The sequence below is a fragment of the Scyliorhinus canicula genome, chromosome 15 (assembly GCF_902713615.1).
Source record: "Scyliorhinus canicula chromosome 15, sScyCan1.1, whole genome shotgun sequence".
In the NCBI taxonomy this organism is placed as follows: Eukaryota; Metazoa; Chordata; class Chondrichthyes; order Carcharhiniformes; family Scyliorhinidae; genus Scyliorhinus; species Scyliorhinus canicula.
The window spans coordinates 114,307,870-114,327,302 of record NC_052160.1 but is presented as its reverse complement, the minus strand read 5'-3'; the positions used below and the strand labels follow the sequence as shown (position 1 = coordinate 114,327,302).

General features: G+C 47.4%; 1 protein-coding gene across 2 annotated transcripts in view; it reads left to right on the top strand.

The window, feature by feature from the left end:
• Positions 1-19,433, top strand: part of LOC119978592 (chemokine-like protein TAFA-5) — a 616,915-nt gene that overhangs the window by 569,716 nt on the left and 27,766 nt on the right. For both annotated transcript variants that reach the window (XM_038820358.1, XM_038820359.1), the window contains exon 4: positions 15,338-15,421. In XM_038820358.1, the coding sequence (XP_038676286.1) occupies positions 15,338-15,406 (69 nt within the window). In that variant the 3' untranslated portion in view covers positions 15,407-15,421. The remainder of the gene's footprint in view (positions 1-15,337; positions 15,422-19,433) is intronic.

The window sequence follows — 19,433 nt, the reverse complement described above, 5'->3', positions numbered from 1 at the left end:
GGGGTGGAGACGATGACGGGGGGAGGCGGGGCCTTAACTGGTTCTCCCCCGCGCTGGAGCAGTGCCTGGAGGAGGGATAGATTAGGGGATGATCCCACTTTGGGAGGGGTCGGGTTATTGGCGGGAGTTTCCGGGGTCAGCAGAAGTTAGCTGACCCACGGAAGTACACTGGAGGACGGTTCGCGGCTAGGAGGGTTCCTAGTCTGGGGGGAAGGGAGGGGGGGAAAGGGGAATATCGGGTTGCTGCTGGTAGGGTCAGGAAGGAGCTGGTAGGGGCTGGGGGGGACAAAGGTGAGGTGTTGTCGCTGTGGGGACTGGGTCGGGCAGAGGGTGCTGGCCTGGGGCGGGCAGTCGACGGGCTATGGCTAGTCGACGGGGGAGGGGGGCGGGACGCCCTCTGATTCGGTTGGTCACCTGGAATGCGAGAGGATTGAATGGGCCGGTGAAGCGGTCGAGGGTACTTGCTCATCTGAAGGGGCTAAAGGCAGATGTGGCAATGCTTCAGGAGACCCACCTGAAGGTGGCGGACCAGGTCCGTCTGAGGAAGGGATGGGTGGGGCAGGTTTTCCACTCTGGGTTGGATGTGAAGAACCGGGGAGTGGCGATTCTGGTGGGGGAAAATGTGTCGTTTGAGGCATCGGAGGTGGTGGCGGATAAGGGGGGTAGGTATGTTATGGTTAGGGGCAGGCTACAAGGAGAGAAGGTGGTACTTGCTAGTGTGTATGCCCCAAATTGGGATGATGCGGGCTTTATGAGGCGTATGTTGGGACGGGTCCCGGATCTGGAGGCGGGAGGTCTGATCATGGGGGGGGGGGACTTCAATACGGTGTTGGATCCTTCACTGGATCGGTCCAGCTCTAGGACGGGTAGGAGGCCGGCGGCGGCCAAGGTACTGAGAGGGTTTATGGACCAGATGGGTGGGGTGGATCCATGGAGGTTTGTGAGGCCGAGGGCACGGGAGTACTCTTTCTTTTCCCACGTACATAGGGTCTATTCTCGGATAGACTTCTTCGTGGTGAGTAGGGGACTGATTCCGAGAGTGGAGGAGGCCGAGCATTCGGCCATTGCAATCTCCGACCACGCTCTGCATTGGATAGAGTTGGAGATGGGGGAGGTGCGGGACCAGTGCCCATTGTGGCGGTTGGATGTGGGGTTGTTGGCGGAAGAGGAGGTGTGTAGGAGGGTCCGGGAAAGTATTGAGGGGTACCTCGAGGTGAATGATACGGGGGAGGTTCAGGTGGGGGTGGTCTGGGAAGCCCTGAAGGCAGTGATTCGTGGGGAGCTGATATCCATCCGGGCACACAGGGAGAGGAGCGAGAGGAGTGAGAGGGATAAACTGGTGGGAAAGATGCTGGAGGTAGACAGGAGGTACGCAGAGGCACCAGAGGAGGGACTGTTGGGGGAGAGGCGCAGCCTGCAGGCTAAATTTGATTTGCTGACCACTAGAAAGGCGGAGGCACAGTGGAGGAAGGCACAAGGGGCAGTGTACGAACATGGTGAAAAGGCGAGTAGGATGCTGGCTCATCAGCTCCGCAAGCGGGATGCGGCTAAGGAAATTGCTGGAGTGAGGGACAAGAGTGGGAATGTGGTGTGGAAGTGGGTAGAGGTGAATGAGGTCTTCAAGGACTTTTACGGGGAACGGTACCGGTCGGAGCCAACGGGGGAGAGGAGGGGAATGGAGAGGTTCCTCGACGGGCTTTCTTTCCCGAAGGTGCAGGAGGTGCAGGTGGAGGGGTTGGGTGCGCCGATTGAGCTGGAGGAGCTAGTTAAGGGGATCGGGCAGATGCAGTCAGGGAAGGCACTGGGGCCGGATGGGTTCCCGGTGGAATTTTATAAAATGTTTGTGGACCTAGTGGGCCCCTTGCTGGTGCGGACACTTAATGAAGCGTGGGAAGGGGGGACTTTGCCCCCAACGATGTCGCGGGCGCTGATCTCGTTAAATTTAAAGAGGGACAAGGACCCCCAGCAGTGTGGTTCATACAGGCCCATATCTCTCCTCAACGTAGATGCCAAGGTGCTGGCAAAAATCCTGGCCACCAGGATAGAGGACTGTGTGCCAGGGGTTGTACACGAGGACCAGACAGGTTTTGTGAAGAGAAGGCAGCTGAACACGAATGTGCGGAGATTGTTGAATGCCATCATGATGCCGGCGATTGAGGGGAGGCAGAGATAGTGGTGGCGCTGGATGCGGAGAAGGCCTTCGATAGAGTGGAGTGGGGGTACTTATGGGGGGTGTTGGGGAGGTTTGGATTTGGTGAAGGGTTTATTAGATGGGTAAGGCTGCTATATCAGGCCCCGATGACGTGCGTGGCCACGAATGGGAGGAGGTCGGAGTACTTCCGGCTTTACCGAGGGACCAGGCAGGGTTGCCCCCTGTCCCCCTTGTTGTTTGCACTGCCAATCGAGCCGTTGGTGATGGCGTTGAGGGATTCAGAGAGGTGGAGAGGTTTGGTGTGAGGTGGGGAGGAACATAGGGTGTCGTTGTATGCCGATGACCTGTTACTGTATGTGGCAGACCCGGTGGGAGGGATGCCGGGGGTGATGGAGCTGCTAGCTGAGTTTGGGACCTTTTCAGGTTATAAACTAAATTTAGGCAAGAGTGAGGTGTTTGTGGTGCACCCTGGAGACCAGGAGGAAGGAATTGGTAGGCTCCCGCTTAGGCAGGCAGGGGAGAGCTTTAGGTATCTGGGGTGCAGGTGGCCAGGGACTGGGGAACTCTTCACAAACATAATTTCGCCAGACTTGTAGATCAGATGGAGGAGGAGTTCAAGAGGTGGGACATGCTGCCATTGTCGTTGGCGGGGAGGGTACAGTCCGACAAAATGACGGTGCTTCCGAGGTTCTTGTTCATCTTTCAATGCCTGCCCATCTTTATCCCCAGGGCCTTCTTTAGGAGAGTGACTAGCAGCATTTTGAGCTTTGTATGGGCACATGGGACTCCGAGAGTGAAGAGGGTTTTCCTGTAGCGAGGGAGGGATAGAGGTGGGCTGGCGCTGCCCAACCTTTTGGGGTACTATTGGGCGGCCAATGTGTTAATGGTGCGTAAATGGGTGATGGAGGGGGGAGGGGCGGCGTGGAAAAGAATGGAGATGGTGTCATGTAGAGGTACGAGCCTGGGTGCCATGGTAACAGCGCCATTCTCCCCTAAGAGGTTTACCACGAGCCCGGTGGTGGAGGCGACCCTAAGAATCTGGGGACAGTGGAGACGGCATAGGGGGGAAACAGGGGGCTCGATGGAGGCTCCACTGGGTGGCAACCATCGGTTCATCCCGGGGAACAGGGATGGGGGATTTAGGGGGTGGCAAAGGGTGGGCATCAGTAAATTGAGGGACCTGTTTATTGGCGGGAGGTTTGCGGGCCTGGGGGAACTGGAAGATAAATTTGGGCTTCCCCAAGGGAACATGTTCAGATACTTGCAGGTAAAGGCATTTGCTAGGCAAATGGTAGAGGGATTCCCTTTGCTGCCCTCGCGGGGGACGATGGACAGAGTGCTCTCGGGGGTGTGGGTCGGAGAGGGGAAGGTGTCTGACATCTATAAGGTAATGCAGGAGGTGGAGGAGCCATCAGTGGAGGAGCTGAAGGCTAAATGGGAGGAGAAACCCGGGGAGCAGATAGAGGACGGGACTTTGGCGGATGCCTTGGAGAGAGTTAACTCTTCCTCCTCATGTGCGAGGCTTAGTCTCATCCAATTTAAGGTGCTGCACCGGGCCCACATGTCCTGGACTAGGATGAGTAGGTTCTTTGGGGGTGAGGACAGGTGTACCAGATGTTCGGGGAGTCCAGCGAACCACGCCCATATGTTCTGGGCATGCCCAGCACTGGAAGAATTCTGGAAGGGGGTGGCGGGGACGGTGTCGAGGGTGGTTGGATCCAGGGTCAAACCAGGGTGGGGACTCGCGATTTTTGGAGTTGCGGTAGAGCCGGGAGTGCAGGAGGCGAAAGAGGCCGGTGTCCTGGCCTTTGCGTCCCTAGTAGCCCGACGAATGATCTTGCTGCAGTGGAAGGATGCGAGGCCCCCAAGTGAGGAGACCTGGATCAGTGACATGGCGGGATTTATAAAATTGGAAAGAGTCAAATTTGCCCTGAGAGGATCAATACAAGGGTTCTATAAACGATGGCAGCAGGTAAGGGGGGTGTTCCTTATTGCAGTTTCTATTATGTAACTTAATATTGTGTTAATTTGCGTTGTTGTTAATATGCTGTGTTGTTCATGGAGGTGGGGCGAATGTTTATGATTGCTAATATTATTGTTATTTTTGGTATTTTATTATGGCTCATTGTTGCTGTATAATTTCAAAATTTTTCAATAAAAATTATTTAAAAAAAAGAAGAAAATTCTCATGAAGACACGGGGTGGGATTCTCCCACCCCGTGTCGGGTGGAGATTCGGTGGGGGGGGGTGCGATTTGCGCAACGCCTCTCTGATGCCAGTCCACCAATTCTCCGGTCACCGGTGCGTTGGGCTTGAGTGGCCACCAGGATCGGCTTAGTCCCACCAGCACCGTGCACGTGTGATCCTACCCGGCAGGACCTCGGCGTTCATCCTGCGGGGTCGGCCTGGTGGGGGGGGGGGGGGATCCGACCCTGGAAGAGGGGCTTCCACCGTGGCCTGGCCTGCAATCGGGGCCTACCGATCGGCGGGCCGGCTTCCCCTGGTGGTGGCCTATTTTAGTCCCCGCTAGGCCCCTGTCGCTCTCTGCCAAGTTGTGTCGGGGCCGGGGTGGAGAAGACAACTGCCGCGCATGCACGAGTTTGTGCCGGTTGTAACGCGCATGCGCGAATTCGCGCCAGCCGCAGTGCGCACGCGCATACCCGCGCCGCCTGTTGGATGCCGGTATCGGCAGCTGGAGCTGCGTGAGTCGCTCCAGTGCCGTGCTGGCCCGCTGTGAGACGGAGAATCACTGATCCTGGGGGCCTGTTGATGATGTCGTAAAACGCGACGGTGTTTACGATAGCGTCAACACCTCAGGAGCAAAGAATCCCACCCACGGTGTCTACAGGGATCAAAGAACTAAAACTCAGTGTATTATCGATGCAAGGTGATACATGGAGATTTTGGATCTATCCGAAGCTAAATTAAAATGGAAGTAGACACAGGAGCCACTGTATCTCTTATCTCTGAAAAATTATATCAACAAAAGCTCAAGAACATGCCATTAAAACCGTCCGATATAATCTTGAGAACTGACGTGAAAGAGGTGGTTCCAGTGGAGGTGTTATATCTTGGTGAAAGTTGAAGGGAACAGTCAATCTGAAAAATTATAATTACATGTGGAAAAATGAAATTTTCCTGCACTTTCGGAAGAGCGTGGTTGAACAAAATCAAAATAAATTGGCATGCTGTGAGCCAGTTGGTAGATGGAAAGAACACATTAAAAAAACTCTTAGAAAAGTGGAATAACATATTTGAAAACACTTTAGGTGAAATAACCGGAGTCAAGGTATGACTTAAGATGCAACTTGATAGCGCCCTAAATGCTAAGAGACATAAACTGTGCCATAAGCTATCAAGCAAAAGTTGAAGTCGAACTTGGCAAATTTATTAAAGATGACGTGATCAAGAGTGTGAAAGCAAACGATTGGGAAACCCCAATTGTTCCAGTTATCATGCCAGATGGCTCAGTAAGAATGATAGAATTTTTTAGAATTTACAGTGCAAAAGGAGGCCACTCAGCCCATCGAGTCCACACCGGCCCTTGGAAAGAGCACTCCACCCATGCCCCACGCCTCCACCCCATTCCCCTTATCCCCGTAACCCAGTAACCCCACTTAACCTTTTTGGACACTAATGGCAATTTAGCATGGCCAATCCACCTAACCTGCACATCTTTGGACCGTGGGAGGAAACCGGAGCACCCGGAGGAAACACACGCACACACGGGGAGAACATGCAGACTCCACACAGACAGTGACCCAAGCTGGTTATCGAGCCTGGGAGCCTGGAGCTGTGAGGCAACTGTGCTAACCATTATGTGAATGTGCTTCCCACGGTAGATCCTGTGGTGACTTTAAAATGATCATTAACCCAGTGTTGCGCGCCAACCAATATCGTTGCCATTAATAGAGGACAAATTTGCTGGATTGTCAGGTGGTCAAAGTTCAGTAAGATAGATGTTGTCCCAAGCATACCTTCAGATGAAGGTAACAGCTGAATCATAAACTCTTCTAACTACTGTAACACGCAAAGCACTGCTCAGGTACAAGTGCCTACTGTTCAGAATAATGTCTGCACTAACCCTCTTCCAAACGTCCATGGATCAAATCCTTCATGGGTATTTGGATGACATTTTAATTGCTGGCAGGAATGAAGAGGAGCACCTAAACAATTTAGAAGACACATTAGAGTGCGTTGAAAGGCACAACCTTCACATCAAGAGAGAGAAATGTGAATTTTTACAATAAGCTGTCTTGGCAATGCAATTGATCAGGACAGGCTCCATGGGAACCTAAGGAGATTACAGTGATTTTAGATGTGCCAAAACAGCAGAATGTATCGCAACTGGGATATTTTCTGGGACTCATTAATTACTATGGAAACAAAAACAGAAAATACTGGACACTCCCTGCAGGTCTGACAGCATCTGTGAAGAGAAAAGTAATCTGACTCCTTTTTCAGTTCTCTCTAGCTTTGTCAAAGAGTCATCCAGACTCGTAATGTTAGCTCCCTTTTCTCCCCACAGATGCTGTCAGACCTGCTGAGATAGTCTAGTATTTTCAGTTTTTGTTTCAGATTCCAGCATCTACATTATTTGTTATTATTTATATTTAATTACTATGGAAATACCAAATCTCGCTACCATATTAAAACAACTTCATACATTATTATGTTGAACTGTGATGACATCCTGGGCAAGTGCGCAGCGGTCGGGAACTCGGCCAATCGGTGCAGAGCATCGGGGGAGGGGCTTCAGGTGACACGCCAATACCGTTCCAATGGTATGTGTCGCGCAACGCGATTATGCCATTTCAGAGAGAGCGGAGGATAGAAAACCAGCATTAAACTGGCATCGCCCCCAATTTGGCTGTTAGAAGGGATTCTCCGCCTGATCGCCGATTACGATATTGGCTTCGGGGAATGGTGATCCCATCCTGGATTTCTTGAGAGAATTCATCAGGGGCGGGATTCACTGTTTCCTGATATCACAGCACATTGTGACAGTGAGAAATATGTCAGTGGGACCAGGACCAATCACCACTGGCCACCGGCAGGGCACAGACATTTGGGTCAATTCATTGGCCACCAGCCAAGTCAATCAAATGAGTCATCACTGATGTCAGACTGAAACAGCAGAGCCTTCTGGAATCTGCTTGTTTTAATTAAAGGCTGTGTACAGGCTGCTTCTTTGCCTTAAAGATTGGCTGCATTAAAGTCACAGGTCCATGACTTATCCATGGAACAAAATTGTCAGAGCAAAGATAAAAGAAAGGGAAATAAGGGAGTAAACAGAATCAACCATGGGCTTGGACAACAGACTGCGAAGTGACATATTCTGAAATCAAAAATGTACTGCAGAAATCAGGGGCAAAATTCTCCGACCCTCCGCAGGGGGGAAATCAAGCTCCGCCGATCGGCTAGGCCCCTGCGGCGATTCTCCAGCCTGTGATGGGCCGACGTCCCGCCGCTGGGAGGCCTCTCCCCCCACCGTGGTTTGAACCACCTCTGGTGGTGGTGGGATCGGCGGTGCGAGCGGGCCCCCGGGGACCTGGGGGGCGTGGGGCGATCAGACCCCGGGGGGTGCCCCCATGGTGGCCAGGCCCGCGATCGGGGCCCACCAATCGGCGGGCATGCCAGTGCCGTGGGGGCACTCTTTTTCTTCCGCCACCGCCACGGCCTCCACCATGGCGGAGGCGGAAGAGAATCCCCCAGCGCGCATGCGCCGGTGGTGACGTCAGCGGCAGCTGACGCACCGGCGCATGTGCGAACCGGCGAAGGCCTTTTGGCCAGCCCTGGTGCTGGGCGTCGGGCGTCAAAGGCCGCTGGAGTTGGTTTGGGCGCCAGTCGGTGTGGTGCCAACCGCTCCGGCATGGCCTAGCCCCTCAATGTGAGGGCTTGGCCCCTAAAGATGCGGAGAATTCCGCACCTTTGGGGAGGCCCGATGCTGGAGTGGTTGGTGCCACTCCGCTATGCCGGGACCCCCCGCCCCGCTGGGTAGAGGAGAATTTCGCCCAGAAGTCGACCCGTGGTTGAAAAAACAACTCGCATGCGATGCACCACCCTATGTGATGGGTGCAGTTGTCTTTCGTATAACGCCAAATGGAGACAAAAGACCAATAGGTTTTGAATCGGCAACGTTGACAAACACTGAACAGAATTATGCTCAAATGGAGAAAGAAGCCTTGATTATAATATTTGGAGCCAGACGATTTCATTGCTACTTGTATGGAAAATATTCTACCTTGTTGATAGACCACAGGCCTTTGATAACAAATTTTGGTCCATGCAAAGTGCCTAGCTGCGGGTCATTTTCAGAGATGGTCCCTCATCTTATCAACACATTATTACAAAATTAAATACAGAAGATTGGAGCAACATGTGAATGTTGATGCTCTATTGTGTTTACCAATGCAGAACAAAGCTGAATCACAGGAGAGCTATGTAAACTATGTGTGCTTTTCCCAGGTAGATAGTATACCTATTACTGCATTTCAGGTGCAAAGAGGCATGAGGTTCTATCCTGTGATGGGAAGATCATGGACATAGTCTTGAAAAGTATACCACTGGATAAACAGAGGAGGAATCCAGAATTCAAGCCGTACCGAACAAGAGAACTTGAATTAATGGTACATCATTCCTCGATGCATGTGGAGTCGTATACTGGATCAACTCTTCGAAGGGCATCCAGGAGATGTGCACATGAAAGAGTTTGCAAGGAGTTATTTCTGTCGGCCGGGACTAGACTCACAGATTGGAGAAAGAGTCGGTCAATGTCAGTTTTGTGGTAGATACGAAATCCTCCACCTCTGCAACCACATCACCCTTGGGATTGGCCAAAGCAACTATAGCAAACAGCACATATTTTTTCCACGGGACCAATTGCAGGATATATGTTTGTTGTCTTAATTGATGCACATTCCAAATGGTCTGATGTAATGACGCTGAAATCGATGACTACAGAAAAAACAATCGAACATCTGGACGATTTACTTGCACTGTTTGGCAAATTGGAACAACTATTTAGCGATAATGGGACACAGCTCACGTCAAAGACATTCATGGACTCCTTTCGAAACAATGGCAGATAACTATAAATACAGCACCTTATCATCCTCCCACAAATTAATTGGAAGAGAGGTTTGTACAGTTATTGAAGAATGCCATCAAAGGATGACGGAACGTTAGCTTAGAGAGTAAATACGTTTCTCATTCCCTATAAGAACACTGCTCATGCAACCGCATGGTAGGTTGTTGCAATAGTTTAAATCTCACGGAATCCAGGGTGAGGTAGCCAATTGGATACAAAATTGGCTTGCCGGCCGAAGCCAAAGGGTGGTTGTGGAGGGTTGTTTTGGAGGCCTGTGACCAGTGGTGTGCCTCAGGGATCACTGCTGGGTCCACAGTTATTTGTTATATATATTAATGATTTGGATGAGGATGTAGGAGGCATGGTTAGTAAGTTTGCAGATGACCAAGACTGGTGGCATCGTGGATAGTGAAGATGTTCACATAAGATTGCAAAAGGATCTTGACCAATTGGGCCACAGGGCCAATGAATAGCAGGTGGAGTTTAATTTGGATAAATGTGAGGTGATGCATTTTGGTAGATCAAATCAGGGCAGGACCTACTCAGTTATTGGTAAGGAGTTGGAGAGAGTTACAGAACAAAGAGATCTAGAGGTACAGTTCATAATTCCTTGAAGGTGGAGTTGCACATGGACAGGGTGGTGAAGAAGGCATTCAGCATGCGAGGTTTTATTGGTCAGAATAAGACCATATATGGAAAACGGTGTTCAGTTCTGGTCGCCCAATTATAGGAAGGGTATTGTTGAACTCGAAAGAGTGCAGAAGAGATTTATGAGAATGCTGCCAGGACATGATGGTCTGAGTTATAAGGAGAGGCTGGATAGGCTGGGGCTTTTTTCCCTGGCGCGTAGGAGGCTTAGTGGTGATCTTATAGATGTCTGTAAAATAATGAGGAGCATAGATAAGGTAGATAGTCGACATCTTTTCCCAAAGGTAGAGGAGTCTAGAACGAGAGGGAGTAGAAAGGGGAGAGATACAAAAGAGACCAGAGGGGAAATATTTTCACACAGAGGGTGGTGAGCATCTGGAATGGGCTGCCAGAGGCAGTGGTAGAGTCGGGTACTTTTTCTTCCTTTAAAAATGAAGAAGGAGCCGTGAAGAAGGAGCCGTGCTCCGAAAGCTCGTGTTTGAAACAAGCCTGTTGGACTTTAACCTGGTGTTGTAAGACTTCTTACTGTTCCTTTAAAAAGCAGTTGGACAGTCACATGGACAGGGATATGGGTCAAATGCGGGCAAGTGGGACTAGTTTAGTGATAGAAACTGGGCGGCATGGACAAGCTGAGCCGAAGGGCCTGTATCCATACTGTAAACATCTATGACTCTATGACAACCCAAAACTCACCAACAATATTGTTTTTAAAAAGGAAGTTGAGAACCAAATTTTATTTGCTCTTACCGTCTGACACTCCTAAAACTGTGGGGCAGCAAACAACAAAACCAAGTTACTCATCGTGAACAAATTTCAAATTCAACATATTTTGAGCAGGGAGAAAGAGTTTTAACAAGAAACTAATCTTCAAGTTATCAATGGTTTGAGGTTATTCATGAAGACTCCACCTTCTCAACATTGCCCCTCGCCTGAGGTGTGGTGATCCTCAGGTTAAATCACCACCAGTCAGGTCTCCCGCTCAAAGGGAAAAGCAGCCTGTGGTCATTTGGGTTGATGGTGACTTTACCTTTTAGTATTCAAATGAGAAGTGGGTACCTGTCACAATATTCGCAAAGACGGTATATTACTTATACGGTGAAAACCAATGACAAGAGAGTTTAGAGGAGACACACCGATCAAATCCTCTCTTCAAAATGAAAATATCAGTATCTGAAGTTGGTATCTGAAAAGCTAAGCCCTGGACCAATAATTACGGCTGAGTCAACTTTAGATCTACAGCAGTTGAACCAATAGCATCTGTAGAAGCTGAAGAAGAACCAACTTTATTAGATAATATGCCTGAGCCAAGTATGGAACAGACTACTGAGAAATGAAGACTTCTGAAAGATGGATTCTGCCAAAGCGGAACTGACGTCCACTGAAAAGATTCTCGTACTGATTTGTGTGTATATATATTACAGATGTAAAGGGGGAGGGATGATATGTAATGTAACCAATGCTCTTCTGTATAGTATGTCACATGATTATGTGGTGACATTATCAGAGGCACTTGGGAGATTTTCCCTCTCTTCCATCTTTGACTGTAACCAAGCAACAACTTTGCAATAAACGCTGACAACTGGTTAAGTAATCTACAATGTGACAATCTGGTTATCCTTTATCCCTACTGTGAAGTAAAAGTAAAACCCCAAAAAACGTAACACCTGGCCTTCTGCTTTTGGGCTCTTGAGCTCCAGCTTTTTCAATGACATCCTGTACTCGACAGTATCCTGAGACCTGCCAATTATCCTTTTAGCTTTTCTGTCCTCACTGTGGCCTGCATCTGGCATCTCCTGCACGTCTTCCTACTCTTGCACCTTACTGCCCTGCCCTTGCCACCTTCCCAGTTCCTGCTGTGGTTCATAACTGCTTGTGATTTAAAAAAAAACAAAGAAGGATTTCCACAGAGTGACAAAGGAGAAGTTATTTCCTTTGGTTGGGAAGGCAGCAAAACGATCAAGTTAAAATTATCACTAAGAGAAGACAGAGCTTATAAAAAATATCTTTACACAGCATGAAAGGTTTTGACAGATAGTGGTTCAGGCAGATTCCATTGCAGCTGTTGAGAAATAAAATGGATACATACATAAAACAGAAATTTCAAGGCTATGGGGACAGACTGAGACCATGGGGTCATTTTTAGATTGTTCTTACAAACAACTGATCCATACATTAGATAGAATGGGTTCCTTCTGTTCTATAAATCTCTATGGTTCTCTGATTAAATGGCTCGCCCACTGTTCACACTCATGCTTCCATGAGAAGGCAGTGGAACAACAACAAGAAATTGTTACTGAGAGCAAAGAGCAGAACCATTAAGGATAACCCAAGTTCTCTGCCCACTGCGACCAGCTTGCTCACAGTTTGGGGTATCTACTGCGCACACAGTTAATGTACTCCAATGGCACGTTCAACAGCTCTCACTGGTCCCTTTCGGTTTTCTATCAGCTCACAGACCCATCCATTTGTGATTTACAAAGAAGCTGGACACAGACATGGGCAGCACATGCATGAGAGTTAACTGAAACCCAGGTTTATTTTAAATATAGCAAAGTTTGAAGGTGGGATTGTCATAGATATTGTACTTTGCTGCAGTTGTGGCACACAGATAGGTTTTGATATGTGAGGTGATAATTATACCATCTGTAGTGATGTTAGCAAGTAATTGAGGTGTACTATGTGCTTGAATTTTGAAGCAAAGATTTTTATTGAAAGCTTTGCACTATTTTGAAAAGTGTAATTGTTGAATAGAATAGAGATGGTTGCCTTGTTTTGTACCCAGCAGTATGGTACCTTGTAATATTTTTTCAATTTTCTAATTTTGGTTAAGATCAAACATAGGATCAAGCCTGGGATCAGGTGTAATCATGTGCATGTTCTTGTCAGCTTGGACTTTGAATGTCACTTCTATAAAGACCCTGAATTGGAGTCAATTTTAATGTGAACTCCTTTTGGAGTAGGCAAGAAGATGGATTAAGGACTAGCCCTATCCACACTGCATTGGATTTAAAAAAAATTAATTCATGCCAGGACAATTGGTTGAGTTAGTTTACTTATTCCAAACAGAGGTTGTCCGGAGCACCCAAGCCAGCTGTGAGAAGGACAAAGGAAACTGGGTAATCAGGATACCATAATAGTCAAGATTACACAGTGGGACATAACTAGAAGCATGATTATTATCTTTCCTGACTAAAGGGAATTGTGTGATTGGATTCGTGTACGTGAGATTGAGAAAAGAAAATGTATTCTCTTTGTTTCAAAATTCAAAGACACGGTACACCTCAGTTGCCTGCTAAAATTGCGACAGATTGTGTAATTACAAGCTCACATATAAAAACTCATCTACATTTTCACAGCTGCTCCAAAGCACAATAAACTATGACAATTCAATCTTACCAGACTCCAATAGCCACATTTGCAAAAGGAAGATAAACGTCTTTAAAAATAAACTTTTTTTGTTGAATAATTGGATCTTTTTTTCATTTTGAAAGAAAACTATGACAGAATCCAATGGGGAGCTTGTCACAAAATACAGGACTAAGATGTGGACAATAGTGATTTCATCTGCCTGTCTGTGCAATGATAGAGTATGTGTTTATCCAGAACCTCACACAGTCCCTGTAGGTTAAACACTGATGAAATGTCTATTGGTAAATTATTTCCTCTGTCACCTGAGGACTGTACCACTGACACATTATCCCAGGAGGGAACTGGAGATCTGTACACATCATTCCTCATCCTATCGCGGATTCTTTTCATAGGCTGAATAATGCTATATAATTTGTTTATTTGCATGCGGCACATATCTTTCTCAATTTTAAAGGAATGGTTTCAGAGCACCTCAGCAGTCACGTCAAGGCATTTTTGGGATGGTATGACAAAAGTGTATTTGATACAGTTTCACAATTTTTTGTGCTCTATTTTGAGTTTTCTTGGATTTTCTGACATTACATAAAGATATTTAAACCATCTGATCAGGTTCTAGTTGGTCGAACAATTTGTTTCAGTCTTTGTGACCTTGGGCCGGAATTCTTTGATCCCGCCAGTGGGGATCCCGGCGGCGTGGGGTGGCGTCAAAGGGAAATCAGGCTGGAGTTGTTGGGTTGGAACTTTTGCCAACTCCTTACAAGACAAGAAAGCCAAGGTAGCGGCAGCTTTCAATTTTTGGTGTTCCTGCTCCTTGGCTAAGAAGGTATCTAGTGTGTGTTTGAGGCCTGCTGGTCTCCAACAGAGTGTAAGTGCACCCTTAAAGGGTGCCGAGGTCAGGAAAGTGGCCTGGACCTCAAAGATAAGACAGCAAATTTTCAAATGAATTTAGGATCTGTCCTCTAACATACAAGTCAAGGGGGAACAACTGTTAACGCTTCATCGATGGCAACTAGGGACTGGATTTCTAGCAACATTGGGGCATATGGACATCCACAGTGATATTGTATTGTGCAGGCACCGAGCTAATTAAACATCTATCCATTGATCTGGTGTGATCAACAGTAGAGATCACTGACAAGTGCAATCTCCCCTCCTGAAGGTGCTCTGTTGCTGGGTTATAATTTGATAGGCACTTGTCGTCCTCTGGTATCTCATTGTATCTTCAATTTGAGACATTAAACCATGGTCTCCTATGTGTTCTCAGGTGAACACAAAATATACCATAGCAATATTTTGAAGAAGCGCAGGAGAATTTCCTGTCTTGCCCTATATTTATCCCTCAACCTGAATTAAGCGGGGTTACGGGTTACGGGGATAGGGTAGAGGCATGGGCTTAAGTTGGTTGTTCTTTCCAAGGGCTAGTGCAGACTCAATGGGCCTAATGGCCTCCTTCTGCACTATAGGGATTCTGTGATTCTCATACATTTCTGCTCAACCTAACAGCATTTGGCAAAAATTTGGTTCAAATTAAAATCCTATGGCAAATTGCAAAATGACAGACAAACCTGGCTTCACCCATTAATTACATAATCTATATCCCACTAAGTTCCATGACGTGCTTAGCCTGTACTAAACAACACTCCCTCATACATTATCTATACATAGTGAATCTCCAGTACTCAAAACACAATTCTATTTACCCTTTATCAGTAACCAAGTAAGTCATTGGAATTAATAATTACCTCACCTTTTACAACTCTTTCCTTCCAGCTTTAGTAGACACACTGCCTGTATATATTTTAAAACCGGGTTTTTAATAACATTACGGCCACAAATATGAGATACAGTATATAACAATTTCTACTTTCACCACAGACCTCAATTTGGACCCTTCACATAGGAATAATGAAGACAATGTGAACCTATTGGTATCTGAAGATATAAAGGGTGTGGATTGTAAGTTGAGTTGGGGGCTCCATGGTTCTGAAAGCATCGACTGGCCTCACTCAAACACATACCGCCATGACACACAATATCAGGACATAATATTCTGACAGATTTTCTTTTTGTTTTCACAGTTGTTCCTGAAGAACATATCTGCAAGCTACAGTGGCATCCACCAGACAGGTACTTCATGGCACCTGTAGCAAACATCAGTGCAGGTACATTCACCTCATGGAATTCAAGTAGTGAGTTGAAAGGAGCATACTGAGTGATGCAAAATCAGTGAGCAGCAGCAGGTGGTAGCTACAGAGCAGCAGCAAAGCTAAACTGATTGGAAAGCCACTGTACATTCCTCCCTCGCTAGAGGCCTAAAGATTTGGATTTCCTGGTATTTTGTCAATAAAATTATGTTTTTTGAGCAACATTATTCTCTAGTTATTACTGGATGAACTACGCACTGGGACACAAGAAATAGGAGCAGGAGTAAACCATATGGCCATCGAGCCTGTTTCGCCAGCGGCTGATGTTAGTCTTCAACTCTATTTTCCTGTCTGCCCTCAGATCCCTTAATTCTCTGAGAGACCAAAAAATGTGTCTATTCCAATCTTAAATGTTTTCAACAATGGAACATCCATACCCTCTTGGGCAGAGAATTCCAAAGAATCACAACTCTTTGAACACAATTCACCTCATCTCAATCCTAAATGTTTGGCCACTTGGTCCCATATCCTAAGATCATGCACCTATGTTGTAGACTCTCTGACCATTGGAAACAATTTCTCAGTGTCCACCCGATCAAGCCCCTTCAGCATTTTGTAGGTTTCAATTTGACCACATCTCATTCTTCTAAACACAAGAGAATGTAAGTCCAATTTACTCAACTTCTCATCATAGAATAACCTCCTCATCCCAGGGACCAATTTAGTGACCGTCCACTGCACCACCTCCAATGCCAGTATATCCTTGCTTAAATGCGGAGACCAAAACTGCACACAATACTAAAGATGCGGTGACCAAAACTCTGTATAACTGTAACAAGACTCCTTTACTCATGTAAATAATTCCCTTGCAACATGCATAGCAACATGCATGCAAATAGCAACATGCCATTTGCCTGCCTGATAGTGTGGCAAACCTGCATGCTAACGTTTTGTATTTTTTATATACGCACATGCAAGGTCTTTTTGAATTTTAACACTTCAAGGTTTCTTACCTTTTAGAAAATATTCTACTTTTTTATTCTTGCCATTAACATGAATGAACTGTACCCTGCACGATTTGAGGGCCAATGTGAAGAACCTAACTCCTCAAATTTTAAATATTTAAATGACCACTTGCCAGAACTTTAGTTCAGACAGAAGGTCATGGGAACTTCAAAGTGAAACTTCCAGTGACAGAGATCCTGCACTCAGCTCTAATATCTCCTGTAAGTGTTCAGAATACTGCTACAGTAGTCCCCCGTTATAACGCGGGTGTTCGGGTCCAAGACAGCCACCCGCGTTGTAACCGAGCCGCGGATATCCAAGATGGCGGATATCGAAATGAATGAACGAGAGGAAACATCGCTGACTATGCTGAACATTGCTGAATGGAAGGGCGTTTTAAATAAGAAACAGCAAAGTTCGTTCAAGTCTTAAATCAAGTTTTAAATGTATTAAAATATATACAATAATATACAGTATACATACAATAATATACTTAAAATTGTACTTACACGCATATTTTTTAAATCATTTAAAAAAGTCTGTGAGTTTCCTCTGGCACATCCCCTTCCTCATCTTGACTTGTGCTTGTCTCTGGAGGTTCTTCAGGTGCAGGATGTATATCGGGTCGAAGTCTTGCTGCTCTGTGTATGCTATGAGCCACTTCAGGTGCGTGATGGCATCCGAGTGGCTCTTTGCCACTGTGGGCTGGGGTTCTTCTTCTTCTTCTGCCTCCTCTTGGGTGACCTGGTCGATGATCTCCTCCTCTGTGAATGTTTCTGCGGGTGCCATGTCATCCTCTGCTGCTGCCCACCTGTCCACCCAATCCTGGAGTGTTAGGTTCTCATCCAGTTGGTCCTCTAGCCTCTCCTCAGCTGCCCTGATCTCTGCTTCAGTAAAGTCTACGAAATCCTCTTCATCCGGGTAATGTTGGGGTCGTGGGAGTGCTGCTCCTAGGGCCTTGTTCCAGCAGTTGGCGATGGTCTTCTCTGTCACAGCTCCCCAGGCCTTCCCTGCCAGATAACAGGCATCCTTGATGGTGATGGCTTTCAGGTAATCTGGGACAGTGAGAGGAGAGTCTATCATTTCCAGGATCAGTTCCTTTTTGTACACAGACTTGAAGGTCTGAATGATGCCAGCATCACATGGCTGGATCTTGCTGGTGGTGTTCTTTGGGAGATAGAGCACTTGGATCTGCCCATCCCTGGTCTTGAGAACATCTCCCTGAGGGTGGGCTGAGCAGTTGTCCAGTAGGAGTGTGGCCTTCTGCGGTAAGTTGCGGGCTCTAAGGTGGTCCCTGACACTGGGTACGAAGAACTTGAAGAACCACTCCTCAAATAAGAAAGCTGTCATCCAGGCTTTGCCAGAGTTCCGGTAGGTAATGGGTAGGTTCTCCATGTTGATGTGGTGAAAGCATCTAGGAGACTTGAATTTGCCTACAATCAATGGCTTCAGCTTGTGTGTTCCCGTGGCATTGCTGGCAAACAGGATGGTGAGCCTGTTCTTGGCTTGCTTGTACCCCAGAGTCTTGTGGGCATCATCCTTGACAGCTAGGGTCTTGTCAGACAGCATCTTCCAGTAAAGCCCTGACTCATCTGCATTGTAGAGTTGCTCTGGGGTCAGCTCCTCTTGCACCATGTAGTTCTTGAGGATGTCGGGAAAGGCTGCTGCGGCTCCTGAGTCGGCGGATCTCTGTTCACCACTGATGGTAACTGCACCTATCCCATGTCTTTTCTGGAACCGATGGAGCCAACCCTTGCTGGCTACGAAATTGCTGTCCTCTGGGTGGAGCTGGTGATGGAACTTCTCAGCCTGAGTCCTGATGATAGGTCCAGATAGTGGGGTGCCACCAGACTGTTCCTGGACAAACCAGGTGAACACAGCCTTCTCTAAGTTACTGTCACTAGCGTTCCTTGCCTTTTTCCTGCTAAGCCCTTCACTCTGAGAAATTGTCCCAACATATGCTCTTAAATTGGGCTCATCTTTCACCCACCCACGGAGGGTTGACTCTGGTACACCAGTCTCTCTGGATAATTTTGCCTTCGTTTCCCCGTTTCGAAGCCGGTCTATCAAATGTATCTTTTGACTCACTGAGTAAGACTTGCGCTTAAACATTTTGAACGACACGACAGCAACTGAACTCGAATTCGAAGATACCTGCACTGGAAAAGGTATCCCTTTTATGGCTGTGTAACTGGGCTAATTGGTCGCGGCTACTCATCGCGGCTAATCGTTCTACAGTACAAGACAGTGATCATCGCTGCTAATCGGTCTAATCATCGCGGGTAATAATCGCTGCTAATCGGTCTAATCATCGCGGGTAATCATCGCTGCTAATCAGTCTAATCATCGCGGCTCAAAAAGGTGCTGTTTCAAAAAGAGTTTAAAATGAGTCAAGTAAGTTGGGGTCCATAAACCCCCCCGCCGTATATCCGCGGTTCGCGTTATAACGGGGGACTACTGTATAGAGTCCTTAGATGCCAATCCTCAAGCTATTTTGTCTAGTTTCAACAAAGCGGGAGGAGAGAAAGTGTAACTTTCCTGTCCTCATTACTTCCCAAAGAACCGCTCCTACTTAGATGATGGGTGCAGTCTAATAGAAGAGCTTTTAAGTGTGATAGTGAATGGGAACTACTAGCTGTTTCCCGACAGCCGACCCAGCAAGACCATCACAGGTATCTAATGTTGGCCCCTACAGATCGGAAATAGTCTAGACGGGGCAGGGTGCCGGACATCATAGTCATCATCCCCTACCAGGAACGGGCCCTGGAGGTTGCGGGGTTGGTCGAGAACAGATTGGTCACTGACGTCGACCTTGGCCTGCGCCGCAGAGTTAAGTATCCACCGAACCCCACCCAGATGACCTGTCACATGTGTGTTGTTCATGTCAGACATAGTGACCCTTCCTTCTCACTGACCACATGTCCATTCTCCCGCAGGATTTCTATCCGATGGTGCTAGCACATCCCAGGTGGCCACCCCCCTTTGCTGTCCAAGGGAACACCTCGAAGGAGAGTTCTGAGGATCC